The sequence below is a fragment of the Vigna unguiculata genome, chromosome 8 (genome assembly GCF_004118075.2).
Source record: "Vigna unguiculata cultivar IT97K-499-35 chromosome 8, ASM411807v1, whole genome shotgun sequence".
NCBI lineage: Eukaryota > Viridiplantae > Streptophyta > Magnoliopsida > Fabales > Fabaceae > Vigna > Vigna unguiculata.
Genome location: NC_040286.1, coordinates 10077376 through 10102767, shown reverse-complemented (window position 1 = coordinate 10102767; position 25392 = coordinate 10077376). Strand labels below are relative to the sequence as shown.

Below are 25392 nucleotides of genomic sequence, written 5' to 3'. Positions count from 1 at the left end.
TTAAGAAAGGATCAAGAGTACCATTGAGAACCACACATAATTGAGCATCTATTGTGTCCCAACGGTCTTCCTCAACAGGAGTGAGAGGAGGTGCGTGCGGGGCAAGATGATCAATATACCTTTAACTCTTAAGCCATAATCTGATGTTTGATGACCATGTGGCATAATTAGGGCCAATTAACTTGTCAATGGATAAGTGCACATTAACATAGTTAGTGTAGATGGAAGGATTAGATGCAGCACTAGCAAAATTGGAAGTAGTAGAAGAAGCAGAAGAAGTCATTGGAAGTAGTAGAAGAAGTCATGAAGGGAGGAACAAACCCAAAAAAAAATGAAAGTGGTCTAATGGAAACACGAAGCCCAGATCTAGAAAAGTTGAGGATGAGGCGAGTGCAGCGGTGGTGATCGACATTGGAAACAATGATGCAGACACTACCACGCACAACGGAAGCGGACGACGACTAAAATGGTGCGACGGCACGTGGGAGCGCGTGACAACTCCGATGACCGTGAAGCCAACGACATTGAAGTCGCCTAGTAGAGGCGATCACGACCATGTGGTCGCCAGTTGAAATTGGATCTTTGGCGAAGTTGACAACGACGGACGATAGCGACGACGATGCTGACGACGTCGAACAGTGGCAGGTTTGACGGTGACAATAGGCAGAGGCAAAAAAATTTCAAACAAACACCTTAAGCTCTAGATACCATATTGAATATAGAGTAAATAAGGTTTGAGAATAATCTCCCTTGTGTATAAATCACACGTAAAGTAATCTATTTATAATAGAGAGAAGTACAACTAAAAAGAGTAACTGAAAATAAATAGAGTAAATAGAATATATTGTTTGATATTGTGATTAACAATATCTAACAATATCTTATCAATATTAAACAATATCTAAACAATATCTAACATCCACGATGCTTTCCTCCTCAGAGCCTTCCAACAAATGGAGGTGCGACAATGGAAGTCCACCATTTCGATAATGGAGGTGCATATGTGTGGAGGTGCGTCGCTTATGTGATGCGGGGTAAGGTTAGGATTTTCAATATTTTTTAATTAATGGTACTTAGGTCATTTTGATAGGGCTATTGGGGTGCAGGAAGAAGGAGCCTCCTACTCAACAGGGCAAAAGTTTGGTCCAAATTTCTCCTAATTTAAAATTGAAGTGTGATTCACACCCGCTGTCACAAACGAAAGGATATATATAGTTCAGTGTTTTTATACAATATGAACTCCCGTTTCAAATGTAAAGGAGCGTAGATTGAACAACTTAAAGCAATATAACAGAAAAAGAAAACCAAATTCACAGAACTGATTTTGTAATTGCGTTCCAATGAGTAAGATAAAAATTTAGTATATAACATTACATGGCATTAAGAGTCATCTACCCAACTAAAATAATTACATCACTATACTAAGAATTGTTCCTAAAGCTATGTGTACACGTGTGGCAAATAAACATCTTGAAGCAGCTTAGACGTCTATATCCTCCAGCCAATTTACACATACCAGGGAGATCATTCTGAGTAAACTTGTGACTGAAATCTGGCCAGAATTGGTCTCTGATGATATTTAGTGGGAATGCTCTACAAAACATGAATGCAAACAAGGATTTATAGGAATCACTACCGAAATAATTCCGGAAATGACCACATTATGAACCTTGCAAAAGTGTCAGACTCCAGAAATTCAATATGAGCAGCCCTTCCAATCATAGAGTTTAAATTCTTGCCGTAGGAAGTGGCATCAAAATTAACATCACAACGAATGAAAACTCGACGTTCAGAGGGATTGGCACGAATTTGGTCCAAACAATCATTCAGCATCTCTAGGAACACTCTACCCTTCTTTGAATTGTCATGTGAAGCAGCCTGGCATGACTCAATTCTAGCAGAATGGTAAGGCACATAACCATCCTGAAAAAATTAATTATTTACCACCAAATCAAATCAATCCAAGTAAAACCAATAATAAGAAGCCACAGGGATGGGAAAAGAAAAACGCAGAGATTCAAAGCGGATTTCCTTAACTTAGAAATAGTGCCTCATCGCACACCAGATTCCTTACATATTTAAGGTCTGCTTACTTTGAATAATTTTTTATTTATTTATAGTTTTCACTTTTAATTGTAAAAATGCTATCTTATTTCCATTTTATTTTCTTATTTACAAACTTTCTTCAAAAATAAAATAAAATGCAAAAGTGACAATAAATGACATTTTTATTATCAAAAGTGAAAGCAAAAGCATTTTCTGATACCAAACAACCACTTAGTATTCCATTTGATCTAAATTCAGAACGATAAAATAGTTCCAACAAAATCTTACTACTTTTGAATATAAAGTTCATCTGCCAGCTTTTTATTCTAAAAAAAAGGAAAAATCCAGAATTCTTGTTTATTTGGCATTTGGATTCATTTCAGATGCGCCATGATACTAGACACGTAACATTTATTAAGAAAAAATTATCAAACTTCGAATGCATTTATATATGCGAAAGATACTATCTATCAACTCCAATTTAAAATACCCATATTATACCTAAAGTGCAAGTGTATTCACTGTTAAGAAATGATAATAAAAGGAGTGTCCGGAAATGATTTCAATAGTCAGAGACAAGGGAAAACCTGAGGGGAAGATAGCAAGATTATATTTCTAAAATGACTCAAGGTCTTCCGCTGAAAAAGAAGAGAAATGTGAAGAAATATCAGAACTTCATCATCTGATTAATGAAACTACACACAATATATGATCCAGGTCTTAGAAGAAAAAGTATGTGTTGAAATATTGTGTAAATATTACACATTTACTGTACAATAAATATAGATTGATTGGATAATAAATATAGGTTTGTTTGCGAGAAATCCCTATAACTAAGGGATTGGGATTAAGAATTTATTTGGTAAATTTGCTCCAGAATTAAAGTCCTTATGTTTGGAGATTTATTTCGTTTATTTCAGAAGATTTAGTTTCATTTTTTGTTTCGGGAGATTTATTTCCTTTTAAATAGGATTTCGTTTTCCTTCAAATAGACCTCCATAATTATGCTTATTGTCTACACTTTTTTTTTTTCACGTGTTATCAAAGCTCTAGGTTTTTCCTAGAGCCCCTGGTCTCTATTCTTACCACTTACGACCTTCATTGCCATTTTATCTTCAAGAGGGTGAAGCCTTCATCCATGCAGTTCTAGTGTAACAGCCTTCATTCATTCATGCTTTATTGTTGTAAAAGCATTATTTCAGTGTTAAGAAGCAGTTTAGAGGAGTTATATGCTGACTCATAGGAAGTTGGGTAATGGGAAGTTATGTTTTTTAGTTTTGGGAAGTTGGTTTTTGTGTGTTGTAATACTGTAATTGTGTGTTGTAAAACAAAATAGTTATAGTTCTTCCCATCTGAAGATTTGTTTTAATTGTTGCAATACAACTTAGTTCTTGAAGGACCATTACTAAGAATGGGTATTACAGCTTTATTCTTAAGGGACATGTGAGAATAAAATCTAAAAGCATGGAAGTAGATTCAAATCTATCAACAATAGCACTACCGGTCTTCAATGGTGAAAATTATCATATTGGAATGTTCGAAGAGAAGCCTACTTGGAGGTTTTAAATCTATGGAAAGTAGTAGAAGAAGATTATGAAGTTTCTACACTACTCAACAATTGAGCAATGACTCAAATAAAACATTGCAAAAGGTGAACAAATTTAGAGAATACTCTAAAAGGCTTTTAGGCATAGCAAATAGAATAAGATTGCTTGGTAATGTGTTTAATGACTCTCGCATTGTTGAAAAAGTTTTGGTTACTATACTTGAAGGATTTAAGACAACCATAACCATGTTGGAAAACACCAAGGACCTATCAAACATCACCTTGGCATAATTGTTGAATTCTTTGCAAGCACAAGAACAACAAAGGGCTATAAGAGAAGAAAGATTTGTTGAGGAAGTATTACTGGCCAAACATGAAGATGGTGGGAGATATAAAAATAACATTAATATGGAGGGGCAAATAGTTTTTTCAATAAAAGAAAATGTTGCTTAGTTGTGGCACAAGATACTTGGGCATTATCACTATCAAGGGCTTCTCAAAATGAAAAATATATGAGATGGTCAAAGATTTACCTGATTTTGAAGTGATTTCGAAGACAACTTCGCTGTATTAGTCCAATAGTTTGGTATGAGTTGAAGTGAGGTTGATCATTGTGTTTTTTCGTCATTTAGGAGTTGAGTGTATCTATCTAGCAGTGTTTGCAGTGTTTGTTGACAAATTGTTCTTATAGGTAGCAATCAACATTACATTTTACAAAAAGAAAAACACCTTCGTCATCACTTTTAGAAAAAGACATCAAAAAACTTATATACTTCATGGGAATTGAGATAGCACAATCCAAAAGTGGAATTGTAATATCTCAGAGAATGTACACAGATACTCTAGAGAACATAGAGCTAATGAATTCCAAGCTCTTTGTTGGAAGTCTCACATCAACTAGAGATAAGACTAAATTATAGTATATAAGGTGAAAACCTTAACTTACAAGCGAGATTGGTAAGGTTGAGTTAGACTTAAAATCCACTTCTTAACATGGTATCAGAGCCATGAGTTAGAGCCTATCTTAGCGAAATTTGTTGTCTGCTAGGTTTATTGTTCCACTTGTTATCGGGCCGCCATCATACCACCCACTAATGTCTAGTCCCACGCTCCATATGTATATGCCTCGACAAAGGAGTGTATGTTGAAAGTCCCACATCGACTAGAGATAAGGCTAATTTACGGTATATAAATGGGTGCAAACCTCACCTTATTAACCGATTTTATAAGGTTAAGTTAAGCTTAAAATATACTTTTTAACATCCATTAACACAATTATGGATCATGTCAAGGAGCAAGTTGTTACGATAGCCAACATTAATTGCAGATTTTTTATTTATTGTGTCTTAATTAGTTGAGATATTGTTTTAATATTAGGAAGATTGTAATAAGAATAAAATCCTGTAGTTATAGGGATTTATTCTTTCTATGAATATGGTCCGTTACATATGTATATGTTTAAATAGGCCAGTTGACCTAATATCAATAAGGAATAAACAATTATTCCCTTATGTTTTCAAGATGGTATCATAGCTCCAGATCCTAGGAGTCTCTGACCGTAACCCAAAGCACTAAATCGCAATTGCCACTGTTGCGCAGCCTTTATCCATTTTGTTTCATCGCTGCCTATGTTTGTTTTTTTCACTACAGCCTTCAATGTTGTTTTTATTTATTATTGCAGCCCATTGTTGCATCTTCAAGCAGTCTTCATCACTGCATCTGCAATTGTCTTCTGCAGCCTTCATTGCTGCACTTTATCTTTTCCATTCCATTATTCTTGCTTTTATGGATGAGGCGGTGAATTTTGTCCCTGATTCAGGTGACAAATTCGTCCCTAATAATGGAGAATTGCAAAATATTCACTCTGCATACAGATTCAAAGGCAAAGGCAAGGGTAGTCATCTTACATGAACCATATTAAAAGGCAAAGGCAAGGGTAGTCATCTTACAGAAAATCCTCCTAGTGAAACAAAAACCAGATTCAGATCATGGGAAGAAGAAGATTCAATGATTATGGCGTGGCTTTGGAATTCTATGATACCTGAGATTAGTGACATGTGTATGTTTCTAAACTCACCCAAAGAGATTTGGGAGGTAGTCGAACAAACCTACTCAAAGGCTAAGGATGTTGCCCAAATATATGAAGTGAAGGTAAAAACTGTGGGAGCTAACAAAGGGAATAAATCTGTCACAGAATATGCTAATCAGCTCAAGTCCCTGTAGATGGAATTGGATCATTATCGTGTGATAAAAGCAAAGTGTTCAGAGGATTCAGTTCTACTCAATGAGTATATTGAGCAAGACCGTGTATATGATTTCCTAGTTGGCCTAAATCCTGAATATGATTAAGTTCGGATTCAAATTCTAGGCAAAGAAAGAGTTACAAGTCTGAATGAAGTCATAGCCATTATCTGAAGTGAGGAAAGTAGAAGAAATCTAATGTTGGAAATTCCTACTGCTGAGAGTACCGCAATGAAGGTAGAAGAGGGAGCAGCAATGGTGGTTAACCAAAAGAAGAACAATTTTCTAGCGGGGGAAAAGAAACAAGAAGAAGTGTGGTGTACTTATTGCAAGAAACCACGTCACACAAAGGAGAAGTGTTGGAAACTACATGGGAAACCACCAAAGCGAGAATGGGGCAGCCAAAAATTTTATAACCAAAAGAGGGGAGGCCAAGGACAAGTAAATTTTGTAACCGGGCAGAATGAAGAGATGGGGCAACTGAATCGTGAAGAGATAGAAAGAGTAAGATCAGTTCTAAGTAAGATGGACAAGTCTGCATGCATGTGTACCTTGATACATTCTGGTAAGATTCCATATTCTCTTGGCTTTAATGTTTCGGATACAAACTTTTCACACTCGTGAATATTAGATTCAGGAGCCACAGACCATATGACACCTCTACCTCTATATTTTTCCACCTACTCACCTTGTCCTGGCAATAAAAAATTTCTACAACTGATGGAACGCTTATAACTGTAGTTGGACAGGGAGAGATCCACATAACCCATCCCTCACATTAAAAAATGTCCTTCATGTTCCTAAATTATCCACTAACCTCATTTCTATTCAAAAACTTACAAAGGATCTCTCCTGTACTGCTATATTTGACAACAATATGTGTATTTTACAGGACAGGAACTCGGGGTGGACGACTGGACGTGCTAAAGAATGGAATGGTCTCTATTACATAGAAAATCCCAATTTGTCTACAAAAGTCACTCTCTTGTTACAGAATTTGCCATGATCGATAAAGAAAAAATTCATCTTCACCACTATCGGATGGGGCATCCTTCATTTCAAATTGTAAAAACTATCTTTCCCTCTTTATTTAAAAACATAGATATAGGGAGTATGTGTTGTGAAGTTTGCGAGTTAGCCAAACATAGACATCTCCCTTTTCCTATTAATAATAAATTGAGTGATCAACCTTTTTCTCTTGTTCATACTGATGTCTGGGGTCCTGCGAATATTCCAACTTTTTCGGGTGCTAAATGGTTTTTAACCTTTATTGATGATTGTACTAGAGTTACTTGGATTTTTTTATTAGAACACAAATCTGAAGTCAGTTCCATGTGTATAAATTTTGTCTCAATGATCAAAACTCAATTTGGTGTCACCATTAAGAAAATCAGATATGATAACGCCAAGGACTATTTTAACATTACTCTAAATTCTTTTTGTCAAAAAGAAAGTATTATTCATGAGTCTTCGTGCGTTCACACACCTCAACAAAATGGGGTGGCTGAGAGAAAAAATGGGCATCTTCTAAATCATACTAGAGCCCTTTTTCTTCAAAATCATGTCCCGAAAATTTTTTGAGGGAAGCTATTCTCACTGCCACATACCTAATCAATCGTTTACCCTCAAAACTTCTAAATTTACAAAGTCCTATGCAGGTCCTGTCCTCATTCTATCCCCAGATAGAGTCCTCAAACAAACTTCAACCTAGAATATTTGGGTGTATAGCATTTGTCCATGTTCACAATAATGAAAGGGGAAGACTTGATCCTAGAGCTGTCAAGTGTGTTTTTGTAGGTTACTCAAATACACAAAAGGGATATAGATGTTACCACCCTATATCTAGAAAAATTTATGTGTCTAGAGATGTTACCTTTCATGAACAGGAAAGTTATTTTAAGGAATCTCATCTTCAGGGGCATAGTATAACAAAGGAAGATGAACCATTAAGGGAAGATAAGCTTCTAATATTCTCAAGACCTTAAATTAATGTTGGTGTCATGAATGTGGACATACCTGAAAATAGTCCAACCCAACCTGAAATTGAAATACAACTAGAGACCGAAACTACTATCACCAAAACTCAACCTGAGATTGAACCTTTACAAATTAAAAGCCAATCTGAAACTGAGATTACTAATGGTAGAAATATTGGGAAAATTTTGGTATATTCAAGGAGAAAAACGAGGGTCATTCCAGCTTCTAGTCATGTTCAAGAATCCAATCTGGTACCACTATTTGAGATAACATCTACTAGTCCTGTAAATTTGTTTAATGAATGTGATGCTGGAATTTTGGAAACCTCAGAAGTACAGCAAGAAAACCTTAGCCTACCCAATGAGCTTGACCTACCTATTGCTCTTAGAAAGGAAACTAGAACATGCACTAAAAAACCTATTTATCCTTTATCAAATTTTCTATCCTTCACACAGTTCTCTCCTACCCATACAACTTTCCTTACAAATCTGAATAACATATCCACACCATCTTCTGCATCTGAAGCATTATCTAATAGAAAATGGAAATAAGCCATGGATGTTGAAATGGAAGCACTGAACAAAAATAAGACCTGGAAGCTTGTTATCTTACCTAGAGGGAAAAAGGTGGTGCAAATGGGTATTTACTGTGAAGTATAAAGCAGATGGAACAGTTGAACAATACAAGGCAAGGTTAGTGGCTAAAGGATTTACACAGACGTAAAAATGAATACGGTTAGAGTCATATTATCATTAGCAGTGAGTAATGGTTGGGACTTACTACAATTTGATGTAAAGAATGCATTCCTACACGGAGATCTTGAAGAGGAAATTTACATGGAGTTACCCCTAGGTTATGTTGAAATGGCAGTCTCAAGAACTGTATACAAGCTAGAAAAGGCCTTATATGGATTTCTTAGAGCATGGTTCGGTAGATTTTCTAATATGATGACAAGTTTGGTTATAAACAGAGTCAGGGAGACCATACTCTTTTTTTCAAACACTCAGTTTCAGGGGAAGTAACTATTTTGCTGGTTTATGTAGATGATATTATTGTAACCGGAGATGACAAGAGAGAGCAGCAAAAGCTGAGTGAATGTCTTGCAGCAGAATTTGAAATAAAGATATAGGGAAACTCAAGTATTTTTTGGGAATTGAAGTAGCCTACTCTAAGAAAGGAATCTTCATTTCTCAACAAAAATATGTTACGAATTTGCTTAAGGAAACTGGCAGAACAGCGTGTAAACTAGCAAGCACTCCAATTGATCCGAATATGAAATTAGGAAGTATGGAGGAGGATGTGGCTATGGATAAAGGGATGTATCAAAGACTTGTAGGCAGGCTCATCTACTTATCCCATACCAGGCCAAACATTGCTTTTGCTGTCAGCCTAGTAAGTCAATTTATGCACCAACCAAAAGAGGCACATTTACATGTTGTCTTCATAATTATTCAGTATCTAAAAGGTACTCCAGGCAAAGGGATTTTGCTCAGAAAAAACCAAAGCCTAAGTATTGAATCATACACTGATGCAGACAATGTTGGGTCAATTGTGAACCAAAGATTGACCACTGGATATTGCACATTTCTTAGTGGAAATTTGGTGACTTGGAGAAGTAAGAAGCAGAATGTCGTGGCAAGATCAAGTGCCGAAGCAGAATTTAGAGCCATGGCTCAAGGAATATGTGAACTTCTATGGTTAAAGATTATACTAGATGATCTGAAGATAAGATGGGAGAAACCTATGAAATTATATTGTGACAATAAATCTACCATTAGTATAGCTCATAATCCAGTACAACATGATAGGACTAAACATATTGAAGTGGATAGGCACTTTATTAGAAAAATTTGAAAGTGGGTTGATTTGTACTCCTTTTGTATCTACACAAGATCAACTTGCAGATATCCTTACTAAAGGTCTACACAGTATCACGTTTGAAGGAATTGTATCCAAGTTGGGAATGAAAAATATTTATTCACCAGCTTGAGGAGGAGTGTCAAGGAGCAAGCTGTTACGATAGCCAACATTAATTGCAGATGTTTTATCTATTGTGTCTTAATTAGTTGAGATTTTGTTTTAATTTTAGGAAGACTGTAATAAGAATAAAATCCCGTAGTTATAGGGATTTATTCTTTCTAAGAATATGCTCCATTACATATGTATACGTTTAAATAGGTCAGCTGACCTAATAATCATCAATAAGGAATAAATAATTATTCCCTTCTGTTTTCAAGAGATCACAATAGTAAACTTCCACCAAGTTAGGGGGCAAACTTCCAGATACCAAGAGATAAGATTGGCTAGGAAAATAAGCAACATTATGGTCACCCATCCTTACCTCTCCTTTGCGGTCGGTGTGATAAATCAATTTCTTAATTTTCCATGTGCATGACATTGGAATGCAATCATTCACATTCTATAGTACATTAAAGGAGACTTGGTTTGTTATATGGACACAATAGTCACTTAAGTTGTAGGATACTCAGGCCCTCCCACTAATAGGAGATCCACTTCCAAAATATATTGTCTTTATAGGTTCCTAAAAAAGCAAGAAACACAATGTAGTGGCAAGATCTAATGCAAAATCATAGAATAAATCTATGACTTCTATGTATATATATGTGTATATATATATATATATATATATATATATATATAACATGTTTCTTCGCTGTGCTTGAGACACAAAAGGATTTCACCCTATGACTTTGTATGCTTTATTCCTACAAATTATAATCAAGAATTCAATTTCTATGATTTGTTTGACATTGATTAGGGATGTTCATTGGATGATATTAAAAACACTTCCGGTTATTGCTTTATATTTGGTTCTAGAGTGTTTTCTTGGGCTTCCAAGAAGCAAGATATTGTAGTTTTATACTGCAGAAACGAAATCTACAGCTGCTATTGCAAGTTAATAAAAGCCTTGTGGTTGAAGAAAATTCGGGCTCATCAACATGTGCTTCAGACAGGCTCAACTAAAGTGTTCGTAGATAATCAACCAGCAATTGGAATTTCTAAGAATTCAATTTTTCATGGCAAGAATAAACAATTCAATATCAAGCTATATTTTCTTAGAAAAGTTAGAAAGAGCATGAAGTTCTGTTAGAGTATTGCAAGATTGAAGATCAATTGGCAGACATCTTTAGAAAGGTGCTTCCAAAAGGGTGTTTCGAGAACTTGACAGAGATACTTGGAGTCAATAGTACTAATACAAGGAGTTTTGAAAATCCAAAAGTATTTATTATTAGAGTTTATTGGAGCATTATTCCTATTGTTGAGTTTTAAATCTAAAAAACATGGGTGTTAATGGGTGGCAACAAATTTATGGGTAATTTTATTTTTGATTTATTTTCTGATTAGTGAGTGGAATTGTTATCAATTCTCAGGTATGTTTTTCTTGTATTTAAAGGTTATCAATATGAATAAAAAGTATGCGAGAATTTTTAGCCTTAAAAATAGGATCTAAAACGTAAAACAACCACAAAATGGATGAATGTTCTACATATAAAATAACCACAAAACATGATCTAAAACGTAAAACAATAAAACATCTCTATTTATTGCAAGAAAAGACCACAAAAAACGTAGAATTTTCTTAATAGCAATGGCAAGTTAAATAACTGAGGTATAGAAAAATGGGACAAAAATACTAAGAAAATTAGTGAAGAGATAGTAAATTGTGAAATTTAGAAAATGTTACGACCCCACAGTAACAGCTAAATGTCACATGTCAAATAAAGTTATTCAAAAGAATAGACTTTAAGTTAATGCTTCTGTTAATTGATTCTGACCATTGTAGAACACTTCTTACCTTGCATAGTTTATAGAGGAATGTATTTTGAATATCTTGATCATCTGTGAAGGTTAGTTGATGAATACACTGTGTACCTTTTAGTTTCTTCAAAAGCCACAATCCAGAATTAAACAAAGAGTTTGAACTGTAAAGATACCCTAAGTGTGGACCAGATACCGAAACATATGTATGTAGATATCTTAGAAATGGTTCCATCATGCTCTCTGCAAACATAAGACAAAATTTAGCTCCTAATTTAAATTAGATGAAAACCATCAATTCTAAAGTTATAACCCACCTGCTAGTGCTGTTCTTATAATGAGGTTACCAATAGAATGTCCAACAAAACTTAGTCTAATATCTCCTAAACTCCCATATTTTGCGGCTTTATCCATTTTCTTTTTAACAAAAGAAACAACTTCCTTAGCTAGCCGCCGACCCATTTCTCTGAAGTCTCCTGAAGTTTTATCCTCATTAGTCTCTGACATAAGATATTCTATCTTGGGGTCTAACAGAAGCCACTGGTTTCGAATAAGCCGTAGATCCAAATGATGCCCCTGAAATATTTTAAGTCATGAAGAATAAGCATCCAACCATCTTCGAACAATGAAAAATATACACACACAAGAAATTTGTGAACGTTATGCTTTCGTGCAATTCTTTACACAACCATTCCCAAGTCTGGATATAAAAGAGCATGGTTGTTAAATTTTACAACCAACGTAAAACTTTGTTGAATATTTATGACATCGATAGACAATGTAATTGTGTTAACTTAGGTGGTACAAGTAACTAATGCCTTGTTTTTTGTTCAACTCACGTATCGTTTCAAATTTTCAGAGTCCAATGTATTAGACCTCATGTGTAGTGGAAAATAAGCATGTTTCCTATATTTCATGAACCCAAGATTCATTTTGGAGCACGGAGTACTGTCACATTTACACATATATCTATGGAAATAGTCGAAACCATGATCAGGTGAAGAGAAAATAAGAGAATTAAATCAAGAGACATGAAGTGCATAAAGAACCAAATCATAAGGCTTTTGGTTGGTAGGTTATTTCTTAAGTTATGTATGCTATTTACAATATTATGTTTTTAGTCACTGAAATATGGATTAAACCCTTTTTTTAGTCCCTAAACACTAAATTTGGCAAAGTTTTTGGTTACAAAATAAAATATCAAGGAACAAAGGATGGTTATTTCATGAGTTATTAACGTACTTAAAGATTTTATAGGTTTAATTATGCTTTTAGTCTTTGAAATTTGGATTAATCCATTTTTAGTCTCTCAAATTTAGCAGAGTTGGTTTTAGTCCCTATTGAATAAAAAGAAAATATAGTAGATATGCTACAATAGGATATTATAATTAATTACATGTGTTCTTTTAGACGATTGCAGAGATCTCTTTGTATTCATTACTTTAGGGTTAGAGTTATCTGTATGTTGTTTCAAAAGTTTGATTCAATAAAATTTTCTCTTATTCTTTAATCTTTTTCAAGTTGGTATCAGAACAATATTAAATATAGTGAAATTAGATATGGGATTAATCTCCTTTGTGTAGAAAATACACATAAGAACTGTATTTATAATAAATAAAGTATAGGTTAAGCCCAAAATACACATGAAGAATAATAACAATAGAAACTGAAAATAAGATAGAGATAAGATATCTAATGATATCTTAACACCTAGTTTGGATAAGTGGGCAGATATTCTCACCAAGCCTCTTTCTTCTAACCGTTTTGAACTTCTTATGAGAAAACTGCCCACACCTTGAATTTGAGAGGGGTACTAGAGATATAAATGTAAACATTCAGTTATTCAACTGGATGTTAGTTACTTATATGGTTTTTCTACTTTCTACCATGATTAGTGTGTAACTATTGTAACCTCTCTTGAACCTATATATGCTCACCTTGTGTATTCTTTCTGATTCAATGAAATAATAATAAGTTCTCTCCATCTTTCCTCTCATTTCAAAATTTTGATAATTATATTTGTAACAAGTTTGGTGCATATGATTTATATACTCCAACTTGAGGTAGAGTATTAGATATATTATAGAAATATTTTATATTTGGGTTTGGGCCATTCCCTCTATAATGCTAGGTACGATATATGTATAAATTTTTCTTAGTTTTTCTATTTCTATCACATGAATATATACCATATCTCTCTACACCTAGTTCACACGGAAATTTGGAAAGAGGAAAAATAGAAATATACAATCCATTCTTGGCAAATCTCAACAACACTTTTACTATTATGCCAAAAAACTCTTTATGATGAGGTTAGGCTTTTTGCTTTGCCAGCTTTCTCGAAAGACAGCCAACTATCCGTTCATTTTTGCTTGACCCAATGTCTATAAAATAAGGTGGGCAATCCAACAAACTAAGATATATAAAAAATAGGGTTAAATATGTTTTTGGTCCCTTAACTTTCAGTAAATTTTGGAATTAGTCCACTTTGAAACTTTGAACCAATTTAGTCCTTCATCTTTTGAAATACGTGGATTTAGTCCTTTTAATCAAATTTTGTTAAATTTATTTGACATTTCAAGCGCGTTTCACAATAGTATTTGACTTAACATTAAAGCAAAAATGTGTCAAACAGTATAAACAACTCAAATACAATCTTAAAATGCGTACGAAATATCAAATAAACCTAACAAAATTTGATTAAAAGGACTAAATCCACGTATTCTGAAAGATGAAGGACTAAATTGGTCCAAAGTTTCAAAATGGACTAATTTCAAAATTCACTGAAAGTTAAGGGACCAAAAACATATTTAACCCTAAAAAATACAGTACTAATTCCAAAAAGTGCATGGGTATAAGACTTACCTGAAACCCATGAACAAACACAACAATCTTCAAGACACGAGGACTACTTTGTGGAGCAGATATATCGTTTGCCGAGTCCAAGTTGAGCCCAGTTTGTATGCTAGTGAGTTCTAAATTTCTCAAGTATGAATTATCACTGATAGTTCGGCGTGGTGCATTCATCACACGTTCAACAATCACAATTGGTATGTGTAAAGGATCTCCAAATATGTGCATATCTTGAATTGACCGGTTGTTAATCTGCAAAGATGGAATCCATTCAAAGGCCATGTGCAAATGAAAAAAAGAGCTACTGGTTCATGAGCTGATAACTACCCTCATTTGTGCTATGCTTCTTCGACGAAGTTCTGCACGTGTAGCAGCAGTCTCAGGAGGCTGTATAGTTTAAGGCAAAAGAAGATCATGCAATTAGTTATTTGCTCTAAAATTAATTTTACAAAGTACCTCTGCAAAGCTACTTTATAGAAAATGAAGGAACAGTAAAGTACCTACCTCATCAGGTAGCTTCCACATACTGGAAATTCTTTTGTTAGCTGCACGATGGGGAGACTCATCACTCTGGCTGTTTATATAATGATGAGGCATCTCAACCTTAGAGTACACCATCCATATTGACCATTCAGCTTTTCGATCCTTAGCCCATGTCTCATGCAAAAATTCTAGAATCTTTATTTTGTTATCCCTAGAAACAAGAAATGTTATAGCTGATTAAACAAGGTAATTTTTTATCATTATTCTCTTGCATGGGTAATGAAAAATGCTAAGTATATTGGCCACAGTTAACTGCAACATTCTCACGCTATAAGAATGCCAGCATGTGAAACACTGAATGTGGATTTGTATGCAAAAATATCATCTGAAACGAAATATAGAAAAGACTGAACAAGGGGAACAGAAGCTAATGTGTCATTTATCTGCCCCTAGAAGAAAACATTCCATAATTGACCAAATGGGCAGCTGAAACAAAATATATACTTGCATATTAGGTGAGTAAATAAACCCAGACTTCTGAATCATAGCCTTTAAAAAGCAAACCTGTGGAACTTCAGAAATATGTTCCATAAATACAACAATTGATTTCCCACTGAATGATAACAGTTCAACAGCTCTCTCGTTGACAAAGAACTAAGCTTTTCAGCATTCTCAGAAGCTAGAGCTCCATTTCCACCCTGCACAAGAGACCACTTAATTAATAAAATCCTAGAGTGACATAAAAGGAAAAGCAAGAAGCAATTGTTTTTTGAATAAAGCCTAAGGACCTCGGGACCATTTTGTGGCTTGTCTTGACCTGAAATTTCAACTTCAGTTGTAAACTGATCAAATTGCGGAACACAGTTTATTAACTTCATACTGTTCCGTTTGGACAGAACCTGTGAAACATCTATAGCTTGACCAACTGCTTTGCTAAGCTTTTGCAGTTCTTCAAATAATATATCATGAGCTGTTAGTAATGCTTTAACAAGCATGGCATTTTTCAACTTTACAGAGGCAACATCACTCGAAACCTAGTTGGTCAAAAAGAATTCAGTTAATGCCCAAAAGTAATGTATACAAAGGAAAAAGGTTGAAGGATATCTAAATTATGTTTCATCCCACACACATACATACCGGTTAAAATATAACAATAAAATAATTAAATTAAATTAAATTAAATTAGGATACGATCATCAAGAATCCCTAAATAATAGCCATACAATATTTCCAACTTCCCTTGTTTAAATAAAGATAAGATACAATATAACCAGTTGTTACAAATTTCTAGAAAATCAACCCTTACATAATCTCAAAAATTAGTATGATTAGTTCCAAAACAACACTCAATAGGTTAGCTAAGAGTGGCTGGGTTTCAAAGAATACTTGGTTGCTTAGCCAAGAGGGGCTGAGTTCCAAAATATACTCAAGTGACTATGTGTCCAAATAATATTTGGGTTTGTTAGAAGTGAGTTTAAAGCCTAACTCAACCCTATAAAACCGGCTTGTAAGGTGAGGTTTGCACCTCACTTATATATTATGAATTGGCCTTATCTCTAGTCGATGTGGGACTTCCAACACACCCCCTCACACCGAGGTATATTCATCTCGTGCGTGGGACAAGAAATTAGTGAGTGGTCCGTTAGCGGCCCGATATCGGATGAAACAGAATGTCCAAGAAAGTTCGCTAGGATAGGCTCTAACTTGGCTCTGATACCATGTTAGAAGTGGACTTTAAGCCTAACTCAATCCCACAAAACCGGCTTCATAGATCTGTTAGAGATTCTCCCAGCTCCTTGTGTTGAGGGTGGATGTGATAGCTCTTGTAGCACATATCCTGATTTTGATGCTCTTTGTCATGGGTCTCGGAGTATTTGTTATGCTTGCCCAACAGAAGTTCCACTGGCTGTGCCATTGTTTCCACCACCACCATCATCATCATCATCATCATAGTGCCTTCTTCACATGAAGGAAGAAACTTGAAGGAGTTTTTGGTGTTTCTGGTTGTTGGATCAGTTGGGGCTTTTGCGGGTCTATGTACTATTGTTTATTTCCTTTGGTTTGGTGCAAAGAGGGTTTTGGTAGGAGAGAATTAAGTAACAGTTTTGTGAAGCCGGTTTTGTGGGGTTGAGTTAGGCTTAAAGTCCACTTCTAATAGGGTTATTAGCCAAGAGTTGTTGTGTTCCAAATAATACTTAGTTTGTAACATGTAGCAGTAGTGAAACTCACTCAGTTGATTGATAATTGAATATAGTCTACACTATTAGAAGAATTGGTATAAAAGTCACAACACAAATCTTTCTTTCCTTTATATTTGTTTATTTCACTAACTAAAAGAATGAGAGATATACGAACCAAATCTTTAGAAAATACTTTTAACAAATGGTCTGTCAAGTAAAATCATCATCTGATTGTGTATTACCAAGAAGTTTTTAAAACACAATTCAACACTCTCTTGTATTTTTATCTATTTTTCACAGGGAACACTTAAATAGAAAGGTACTTTTGAATATGCGCTATGTATCATCTACATGGTAAACAGGTTCAAACAAAGCACAATGTAGAACTTGATAAGGTCATAATATAAGAACATGACACAAAGACACAGCCGACATATAATAATGAACAACTTTTTACCTTTGACTAAGCAAAGTTCACACAGTAATAGAGATTAAGAATGGCACAAATATTATGATTGAGGACCAAGTGCCAGTTTTCAAGAAGCCTAGTGAATAAATGAATGCAAGGATAAATTTGTAATATGTATTTTGAGAAACAACAAATGGATCAGTACTTCAAAGTGATCTCAATGAAAAAAGAGACATCCAATCTCTAGAACATACTTGGTTCAATGAGTCATAACTTCTATCAGCAACAAATGCAGCATTGCGAGAAAAGCTAAAACCAGAGCATGTGAAGAGGTTAGTCTATGTAATCAAAAACATACATAAAAAAACTTCCAATTAAATATTTTCTTAAGTGAAATTATAAAAAGAAACAGAAATTTTAAATGAAGGCCTTATAGATTCATACTGAAAATTAGCTAATGTGACAAACCTGGGTACCTTCGATGCAGATTGGTTAGAGGCAGCTTTCAGTAAACTTACATGTACACTGACATCAACCAGCACTGCATGTAAAGCATCAAAATGTACAGGACAATATGAATGCAATCCTAGAAGAGCTTTAGGAGGAATTCGGAATTCATGGACAGCAGCTGGGTAAGCATCCAAAGAAGCTTGCAAGTCAGCACTGTAGATGGTGCACTCCGGTTAGTGTACAGATTTCACTAAGGAGAGATGAACCAAAAAGGAACAACAGTGTGCTTTGGCAACATATCAATAACCCAGTGAATATACTACTTGAATCACTCACCCATTTTCAAATGTAGGAGCATACATAAGCTCAAACTTTAAAATTACACCTGTTGTAGGTAAAACCTGCAATTAAGAACCACAAAAACACAGTTAAATTGGATAAGAATATTGAATTAAAGAGCAAAGGTAGTCAAAATCGGACACTTAATTGTATAGTTAGACAGCTCTGTGCTGTCACTGATAGTGATCCCGTTCCTCCATCAGAACATGATTTCTGATCTAATAGGATCATACTGTTCAGATTTGTAAAATCACATACTAGCACTTCCAACAGCAGTCTCAATTCCCAAAGTCCAACAAAGACATGTTAGTGAGGTATGGCTAATAAAATAAATTTCGCAACAGAAATTTCTTGTCATGAACGAATGATACCAAAAATTTAAACTTTTACGTAAAGTCACATGAATGGTTCTATATGACATGTCAAACATGCACCATCACAAAAATTCCCTAGGGCAGACAAATGCACAACGCAAAAAGCCCACCTGAGTTGTGCTCAAATTTAACTTTTTTACTACAAGAATAAGGGATGAAGAGGACCAAACTGAAGAAAACTTTTATTATATAGGCTCAATACCACGTCATGAACTAAAAACTACAACCGGTCCTCACATCAACTAAATTGTAACTGAAAGCCATTCCGGGTCTTTTGTTGTTAGCATCACTGGACACCTGTGTCTCAGTAGACACGTCTATCATGAAGTGCATAAACAATGTATGAGTAATTAGATCTCAACTTTGTTAACACCTAAAATAGTATTAAGACCTAGGTTATCACCCGACAGATAATTTAGCACCCAACAATGGCAATGCCTAATATTTCCTTTCCCCTCAATACCCTATAGAAAGAGAAGAAAGCGAGATAGATCATCACCTCAAATCTACTTAGGGATAATTTGAATGAGATCATCATACATAAATGAATGTCCTGCCTAGCATATTTTATCCGAAAGGGCTGGGTCGAGAAACTATTGTCCGTGTCATCAATCCTCCAAATACCGTATATACTGCTAGCACGCAGATCATGAGCTGCAAATAAGAAATTTTCTACCACAGTCAATATTGTTTCAGCACATACAGAACAGCTTCTACAAAAGTTTTCATATGAATTAATATGCATTTGCACAAAGAAAATCATTCAGTGGTAGTTTCAAGAATTACAAAAGAAGATTCGGATCTCCTTTCTTTCCAAGAAGCCATCACAAACACCTCAAGTATCAACTTTCATTTCAGCAAGTAAAATATCAAGTAAATAACACTCTAAACTAACGTTGTGTTTGGACTAAAAAGTTGAAGAGAGCAATTTAATCTTTTGGGGTATTCAATAAAGAAAGTATTGCTATTCAATAAAATATAGTTTGGATAAACATAAAAATTCAAAACAATTTCTAGTATGCTATTGTTATAATTTATTAGTGGTATGTCTAAGTCAGTTTTTACTTTTATTTAATTTTGTACTAGCCGTGCAGCTTCATCACTCCAATTATCTCCATTGGAAGCAGCAGGTTGAGCCTGTGGTTAAGGCTCATAAACTCCATCTTTTGTTGTTAATCTGGTTATCCCTCCTCATTTTCACATTGAAGATGACCACGAATCTGGACTATTAACCCCGCATATGAAGAATGGGAAGTCTAAGATCAAATCTCACTTGCTTGGTTTCAATCCACACTCTCTAAGAACATTTAGTCTCATGTTCTTGGTACAATTCACTCTTATCAAGTATGGACCATATCCATCGTTAGATATCTTAGATATCTTATCTTTTATCTTCTACTTATTTGTTATTATTTCTTTTTATCATTATTTGTATTTTGGACTTAGCCCACATTTTCTTTAGTATAAATACAATACCCTATGTGTATTTTTTACACAAGGGAGATTAATCCCATACCTAGTTTTTCACTATATTTAACATGGTACGAGAGTTATGGGTTAAAGTTTATCCTAGCAAAGCCTATTGTTCCACGTGAAACTGAATTAGACTTAAAATTCACTTCTTAATAATTAGTACATATGAAAAAATGTGTAGGCGGTAAGCAATAAATGTGGAATTACTTTTCTTGATTTCAGAAAGAAACAATACATGGGTGCTTAAAAAGAAACATGAAAGCCTAATAAAACTAAATAAATCTCCTAAACTAAAGGAAATGAATCTCTAGAAATAAAGGAAACAAATATCCCGAAATGACTCTAAATCAGGAGCAAATCTACTAAATAAACTCCTAAGCTCAATCCCTTAATTTTAGGGATTCCTTACAATCAAATCTATATTTATTATTCAATCAATCTATAGTTATTGTACAATAAATGTGCATATTTACACCCACATTTCAATAGTACAGTTTATCATTCATTTCATTCTAGTACGATTTTTTATTATTAAAGAAAATTAAATCTCCCTTGTTTATTGTTTTCGATTCTCAATACAAATAAATCCACCTATGTTGTCTTAGAAACGTATGATTTCAGTTCAATAATTCTCTCTGTCTCATTGTTTAACAGTTATCATTTTACAGTAAGAAATTTTAAATTTCACTGAAATAGGTAGGATTTTTAAAATTCCTCACACTCCATCTCAATCCAACAAAACAAAATTTGTTTTCCCGTCACCCCACCTTCAAATTGTTGAAGAAACAAGATATTCTCTAGCACCATTGAAACCCTTTGAAACTTCTTTCTCTTGTCATCACCAGAAACGGTTGCAACAACTTCGAAAGCAACTCATTGAGTCCACAACCAACAATTTCCCCATTTAGAATCACCACACAACAGAGTAATAAACACTCACAGAACAATGTTATTTAGTTCCTTTTTATGTTCTTTAAATAGCTCATGAGTAATGAAAACTCTTAAAAAATTATAAATTAAGTCTAACTCAAGCCTACAAAGCTATTGGCAGAAATATGATTACCGTGATTGTAGGAGCAATATTATATAATGCATAAGTTTAGGGACGTTACTATGGGCACTTGATTTGTTTATGATTTGTTCCAAATTTCTTTTTATTCTCTGCATTAACTTTGTATAGTTGTCAAGATCTTTCTCTTAGGGTTGTACTCTTGTATATATTGTGGGCTTGGGTCCTTGGAATGAGACACAGAAAACAGTTCTCCATCTTCTCTTTTTACAAAAACCAATTTTTTTAAGTTGAGGTTTGCATCCACTTTATACCATAATTTGGTTATATCTCTAGTCAATGTTAGATCTCCAACACACCTCATCATACTGAAGGCTAGACATCTTGACCATGGGACTAGGGGAGGAACTCGATAGAGGGCAACACGATAGACCCAACAAACTTGTTTAGGATGTACTCTGAATGGCTTTGATGTCATCTTAAAAGAGTAGAATTTAAGTCTAATTTAATTCTACAAAACTGACTTTATAAGGTGAAATTTACATCTACTTATATACTAAAATCTAATGATAACCCTAGTCAATTTGGAATCTCCAACAAAAAACAATCCACACTTTTGACAACAGTTTCTTTGCTTGAAAATTTTGTTACAAAATCCAGGACCCTTCTAAATCATTTCTCAAATTGAAGATCATCAAACCTTTGATTTCTAAGAGTCATTACTCAAAACTAAGATCATCAAACCAAAGCATTCTTTGTGAGCATCAAGAGTTAACCATCAGATTTTTTCTTGTGTTAGCTGTGATGAGATAAGAAATCTACAAGAACAAAGACCGTATTTGTTAGATGAAAATCCTTGAAAAATTTAATATTCAAAAAATATTTAAGGATTGAATTGGTTTGTATTGCCCTTATTTTAATTACTTCACATTTCAAGTTCTTTGACAACTTAAAACACTTCTGAGAGAAATCCTCTCAGCCCTTGTTGACATTCAATGTATTGCAAAATTGAATCCCTCAATTTTTAGGATCTCTTAAACTATAGAGAAACTGGAGTACATGTGTTTATTGTAAACAATTACTATTACTATTCAAGTAACAGCATACAACAAATCAAATTTACATTGATTAAGACTACCCCTCAAGCTGATCTATACATGTCCTACACATTAAGTTTGTTACATATGCAACATATTGCAAATGACATGGTAATTTCTCTGATGAAATGGCAGCACAATTAAATGATTGTATTGATAGCATAATTACACTACTTATCAACAGGTTAAATTATGGGCAAAATTTAACTGAATATGTGGCTTAGTACAATAGATGCATATTCCTCAAACACATGGGTATAAATAATATAGAGCATAATTTTGACAAATTACCTTCATATTGAACAACTCTAGCTGGGATTCCAAAAGATACATCTTCATCATCTTCCCATCTCATAGTAAGTTTAATCTGATACCATCTATGTAACACAAAATATGCATGTCAACTAGTGTAACAAAGGAGTCCTTATAACAACACTTGAAAGAAGAAAACAGAAATTGATGTATACCCTTGCTGGAAAAGGTCAAGATTGTGAAACCTATGAATGTAGATGGCAATCTCCTGTACAGCTTCCAACATAGACACCGCCCTGACCTTAAAAGAGTGTGCCATTACATCAGGAATCCGTTTTACTGGCCGGGTACTATATATTTTTCACACCAACAAACAATCCTAGTTATGCCCAACAATAACATATAACAACACACTATGGCCGTTCTTGTATGTCATAACAAGTAGCAAATCCATGCGTCTTCCTTCAGTTCTTATCATATCATATATGCTGAATATTGCAAATTCTTAACCAAATAAATCATTTGCTAAAATGAAACGCTGGATGATAATCTGAAAGACTCACTGTCCTCACCCTCCACGGTCAACTGCAACTGCAAATAAGAACACAACAAGAGGACACAATCACAAGTGAGATCGTAACATAAAAAGGCACAACAAAAAATAAAATGATAATAGCCAGCTCTTGAGAAGCAATTGCAGCACAATCGCACGACACGCATACAGAATGCGCATCATAAACAATTGGCATAAACAGTCACTTGTTTCTTGGGTGGCGATTAAGTATTGCAGGCTCACAAGGGAAAAAGAAATGAAAACCAACTAGAACAAGAGATGACTTTCTTCCCTGCCATTTTATTATTTCAAAATTGTCCTATAAGGACCTTACATATACACTGAAAGAAAATTCCAACACCTATTCATTATTTTAACAGCAAATATTCCTACGTGACAGAGAGAGTACAGCTCCTAATCCAGTCAAATATAGTACCTGAACCATTTGGGCTTAGTAATTGCTCTAGGTGGTGACCAAGTATATATTAAGGTGTTCATGTCATGGTAGTCATCCTAGTACGACTAACTAAGAAGCGTTTGCATAATCTAAAAAACGCAGAATCATGGAAACAAACAAATTCACATTATATGAAGATGAAATAAAGTCAACTTTACGCTAAGATGGTTTTCCTATATAACCAATACACCGTAGCGAATGATTCGGCGATATTACAAAAAACTAAGATTTCTAAAAGGAAAATAAACAACTAATGTGGTGATTAATTGCGCGTAATTAAGGCACAAAATTGCATGCATGTCAATTAGCAGGCACTAATAAATCCCAAAATGATGCTTCGGCCAAAAGAAAAAGGTTGGAGGAAATTAGAAGGACAAGGCAATGAAATGAACCATAGTAAGAAGATGTAATAAAAATTCTAAGAGAAACTTGAAATTAGGAACCGCTGGTGTTCGTACCTGTGTGAAGGATGGTTCAATTGTTGCAAAAAGAAGTAGAAGGAAAGGGGGATAATAGAGGAAGACGCGCACGCTGGGGTTCGTATCTGTATGAAGGATTGTTCGTTATTGGGAGGGTTTGAATAACGTCTTTCCACGTTTTGATTGGTTTGCGCCATCGTTGGACTTTGAATTTCGACAACTTGTCATTGAAAAAATATTATTATTTCATTACAAAAATTCACAGTGTATATAACTTTTAAGATAACTAATATTTGATATTTAATATTTTAATATATGCAATAAATAGAACAATATTTTTTTGTAAAATAAATTTATGTTATACATTTTATAAGTATATAATTTATATTATAGTTGAGATTGTTAATAAATAATTATTTTAACACGTAAAGTATATTTTAGATGTATATATCATCATTTGATATTATTTCTATTTATTGATGTAAAAGTAGAAATGGAAAAAAAGAAAATTAGAAATAGTAAAAATTATATTTTTTAAATTAAAAAATTTAAAAATATTAATATTTGAGCAATGCAATATATACTTGATTGGTGTATTTGAAGCACTTTTAGAACAAAAGTTTTTATGTAAATACATATGAATATAAATTAATGATTTAATTGAGACTAGAAGTGACAATACCAGTTGAGTCACCTTGTTTTGCCTCGCTGGCATTTGATACATGAAAAGTGGGTTAGACCAGCTCCTCCCACATAAATGAATTAGTTTCTTTGTTTTGTTCCACATAACATTTGACCTACGCATAAAACTTGTTTATTTTTTTATTTTGTAATTTTGAATTAACAAGCATAATACATTGCATAGAAAATAAAATAATTTAAACATAACAAATAAAATATTCGTTCAAAACAAATTAACAATTATACCTTTTGAATCTTGATTTTTTTTCATTTGTGGTTTTTAAGACTTTTTATTGAAATTATAAGCACTATTAATCATAATGGTTATATTTGCAAATTTATCTAAATGTTTAATTAATAATCTTATACACACATATGTTACACACATATGTTGACAAAAAAAAAGATAAACATCTTTATTCAATAAGGAGTTTCAATGATGATGACTTATGAAGAAGTATGGAAGATTTGATGATGATGCATGGAAAAATGTTGAAGACTTAAAAAAATGCTTCAATTCAAGAGATACATTGAAGACTTAGGGATTTAGTTGTTTAAGTCTTGTAATATGTGTATGTTATTTAAAACAGTTCAATTAGTATGTCAAGAGTCAAAAAGACAAAACCCTAGCAGTAGAGCACCAAGAGAATTTTATTTATTTGAAAAACTCACTAGAATAATCGATTATTCTTAGTGATAATCGATTATCTCAGTTAAAACTGATTTTTGAGAAAAGTCTCTGTGATGATCGATTATCAAGTGATAATCGATTA

General features: G+C 33.9%; 1 protein-coding gene across 2 annotated transcripts; it reads right to left on the bottom strand.

The window, feature by feature from the left end:
• Positions 1 to 1293: 1293 nt before the first annotated feature.
• On the bottom strand, positions 1294 to 24164 carry LOC114194451 (protein FAM135B-like). 2 transcript variants are annotated; one of them, XM_028084670.1, is made up of 17 exons: positions 23978 to 24115; positions 23073 to 23100; positions 22725 to 22810; positions 22549 to 22634; positions 19178 to 19332; positions 18302 to 18366; positions 17984 to 18178; positions 17770 to 17824; positions 15715 to 15960; positions 15491 to 15624; positions 14948 to 15137; positions 14771 to 14830; positions 14456 to 14695; positions 11908 to 12166; positions 11628 to 11833; positions 2634 to 2684; positions 1633 to 1923 (listed from the first exon to the last, which is right to left on the bottom strand). In XM_028084670.1, the coding sequence occupies exons 3-17, from the start codon at positions 22793 to 22795 to the stop codon at positions 1633 to 1635; spliced, it is 2304 nt and encodes a 767-aa protein (XP_027940471.1). In that variant the 5' UTR covers positions 22796 to 22810; positions 23073 to 23100; positions 23978 to 24115. The 2 variants fall into 2 exon arrangements, with proteins under 2 accessions (XP_027940470.1, XP_027940471.1); XM_028084669.1 differs by having other exon boundaries at positions 1294 to 1923; positions 22725 to 23100; positions 23978 to 24164.
• Between the last annotated feature and the right edge of the window lie 1228 nt (positions 24165 to 25392).

What these genes read in the sequence shown, in the direction of transcription:
- LOC114194451 (XM_028084669.1), bottom strand. Translation starts at nt 22,828, where the DNA reads ATGGCACACTCTTTTAAGGTCAGGGCGGTGTCTATGTTGGAAGCTGTA. An exon ending in CTTGACCTTTTCCAGCAAGG is followed by an intron (nt 22,635 to 22,724) that starts GTATACATCAAT and finishes TGTGTTACATAG; the next exon opens with ATGGTATCAGATTAAACTTA. An exon ending in TCTGCATCGAAGGTACCCAG is followed by an intron (nt 17,825 to 17,983) that starts GTTTGTCACATT and finishes CTCTGGTTTTAG; the next exon opens with CTTTTCTCGCAATGCTGCAT.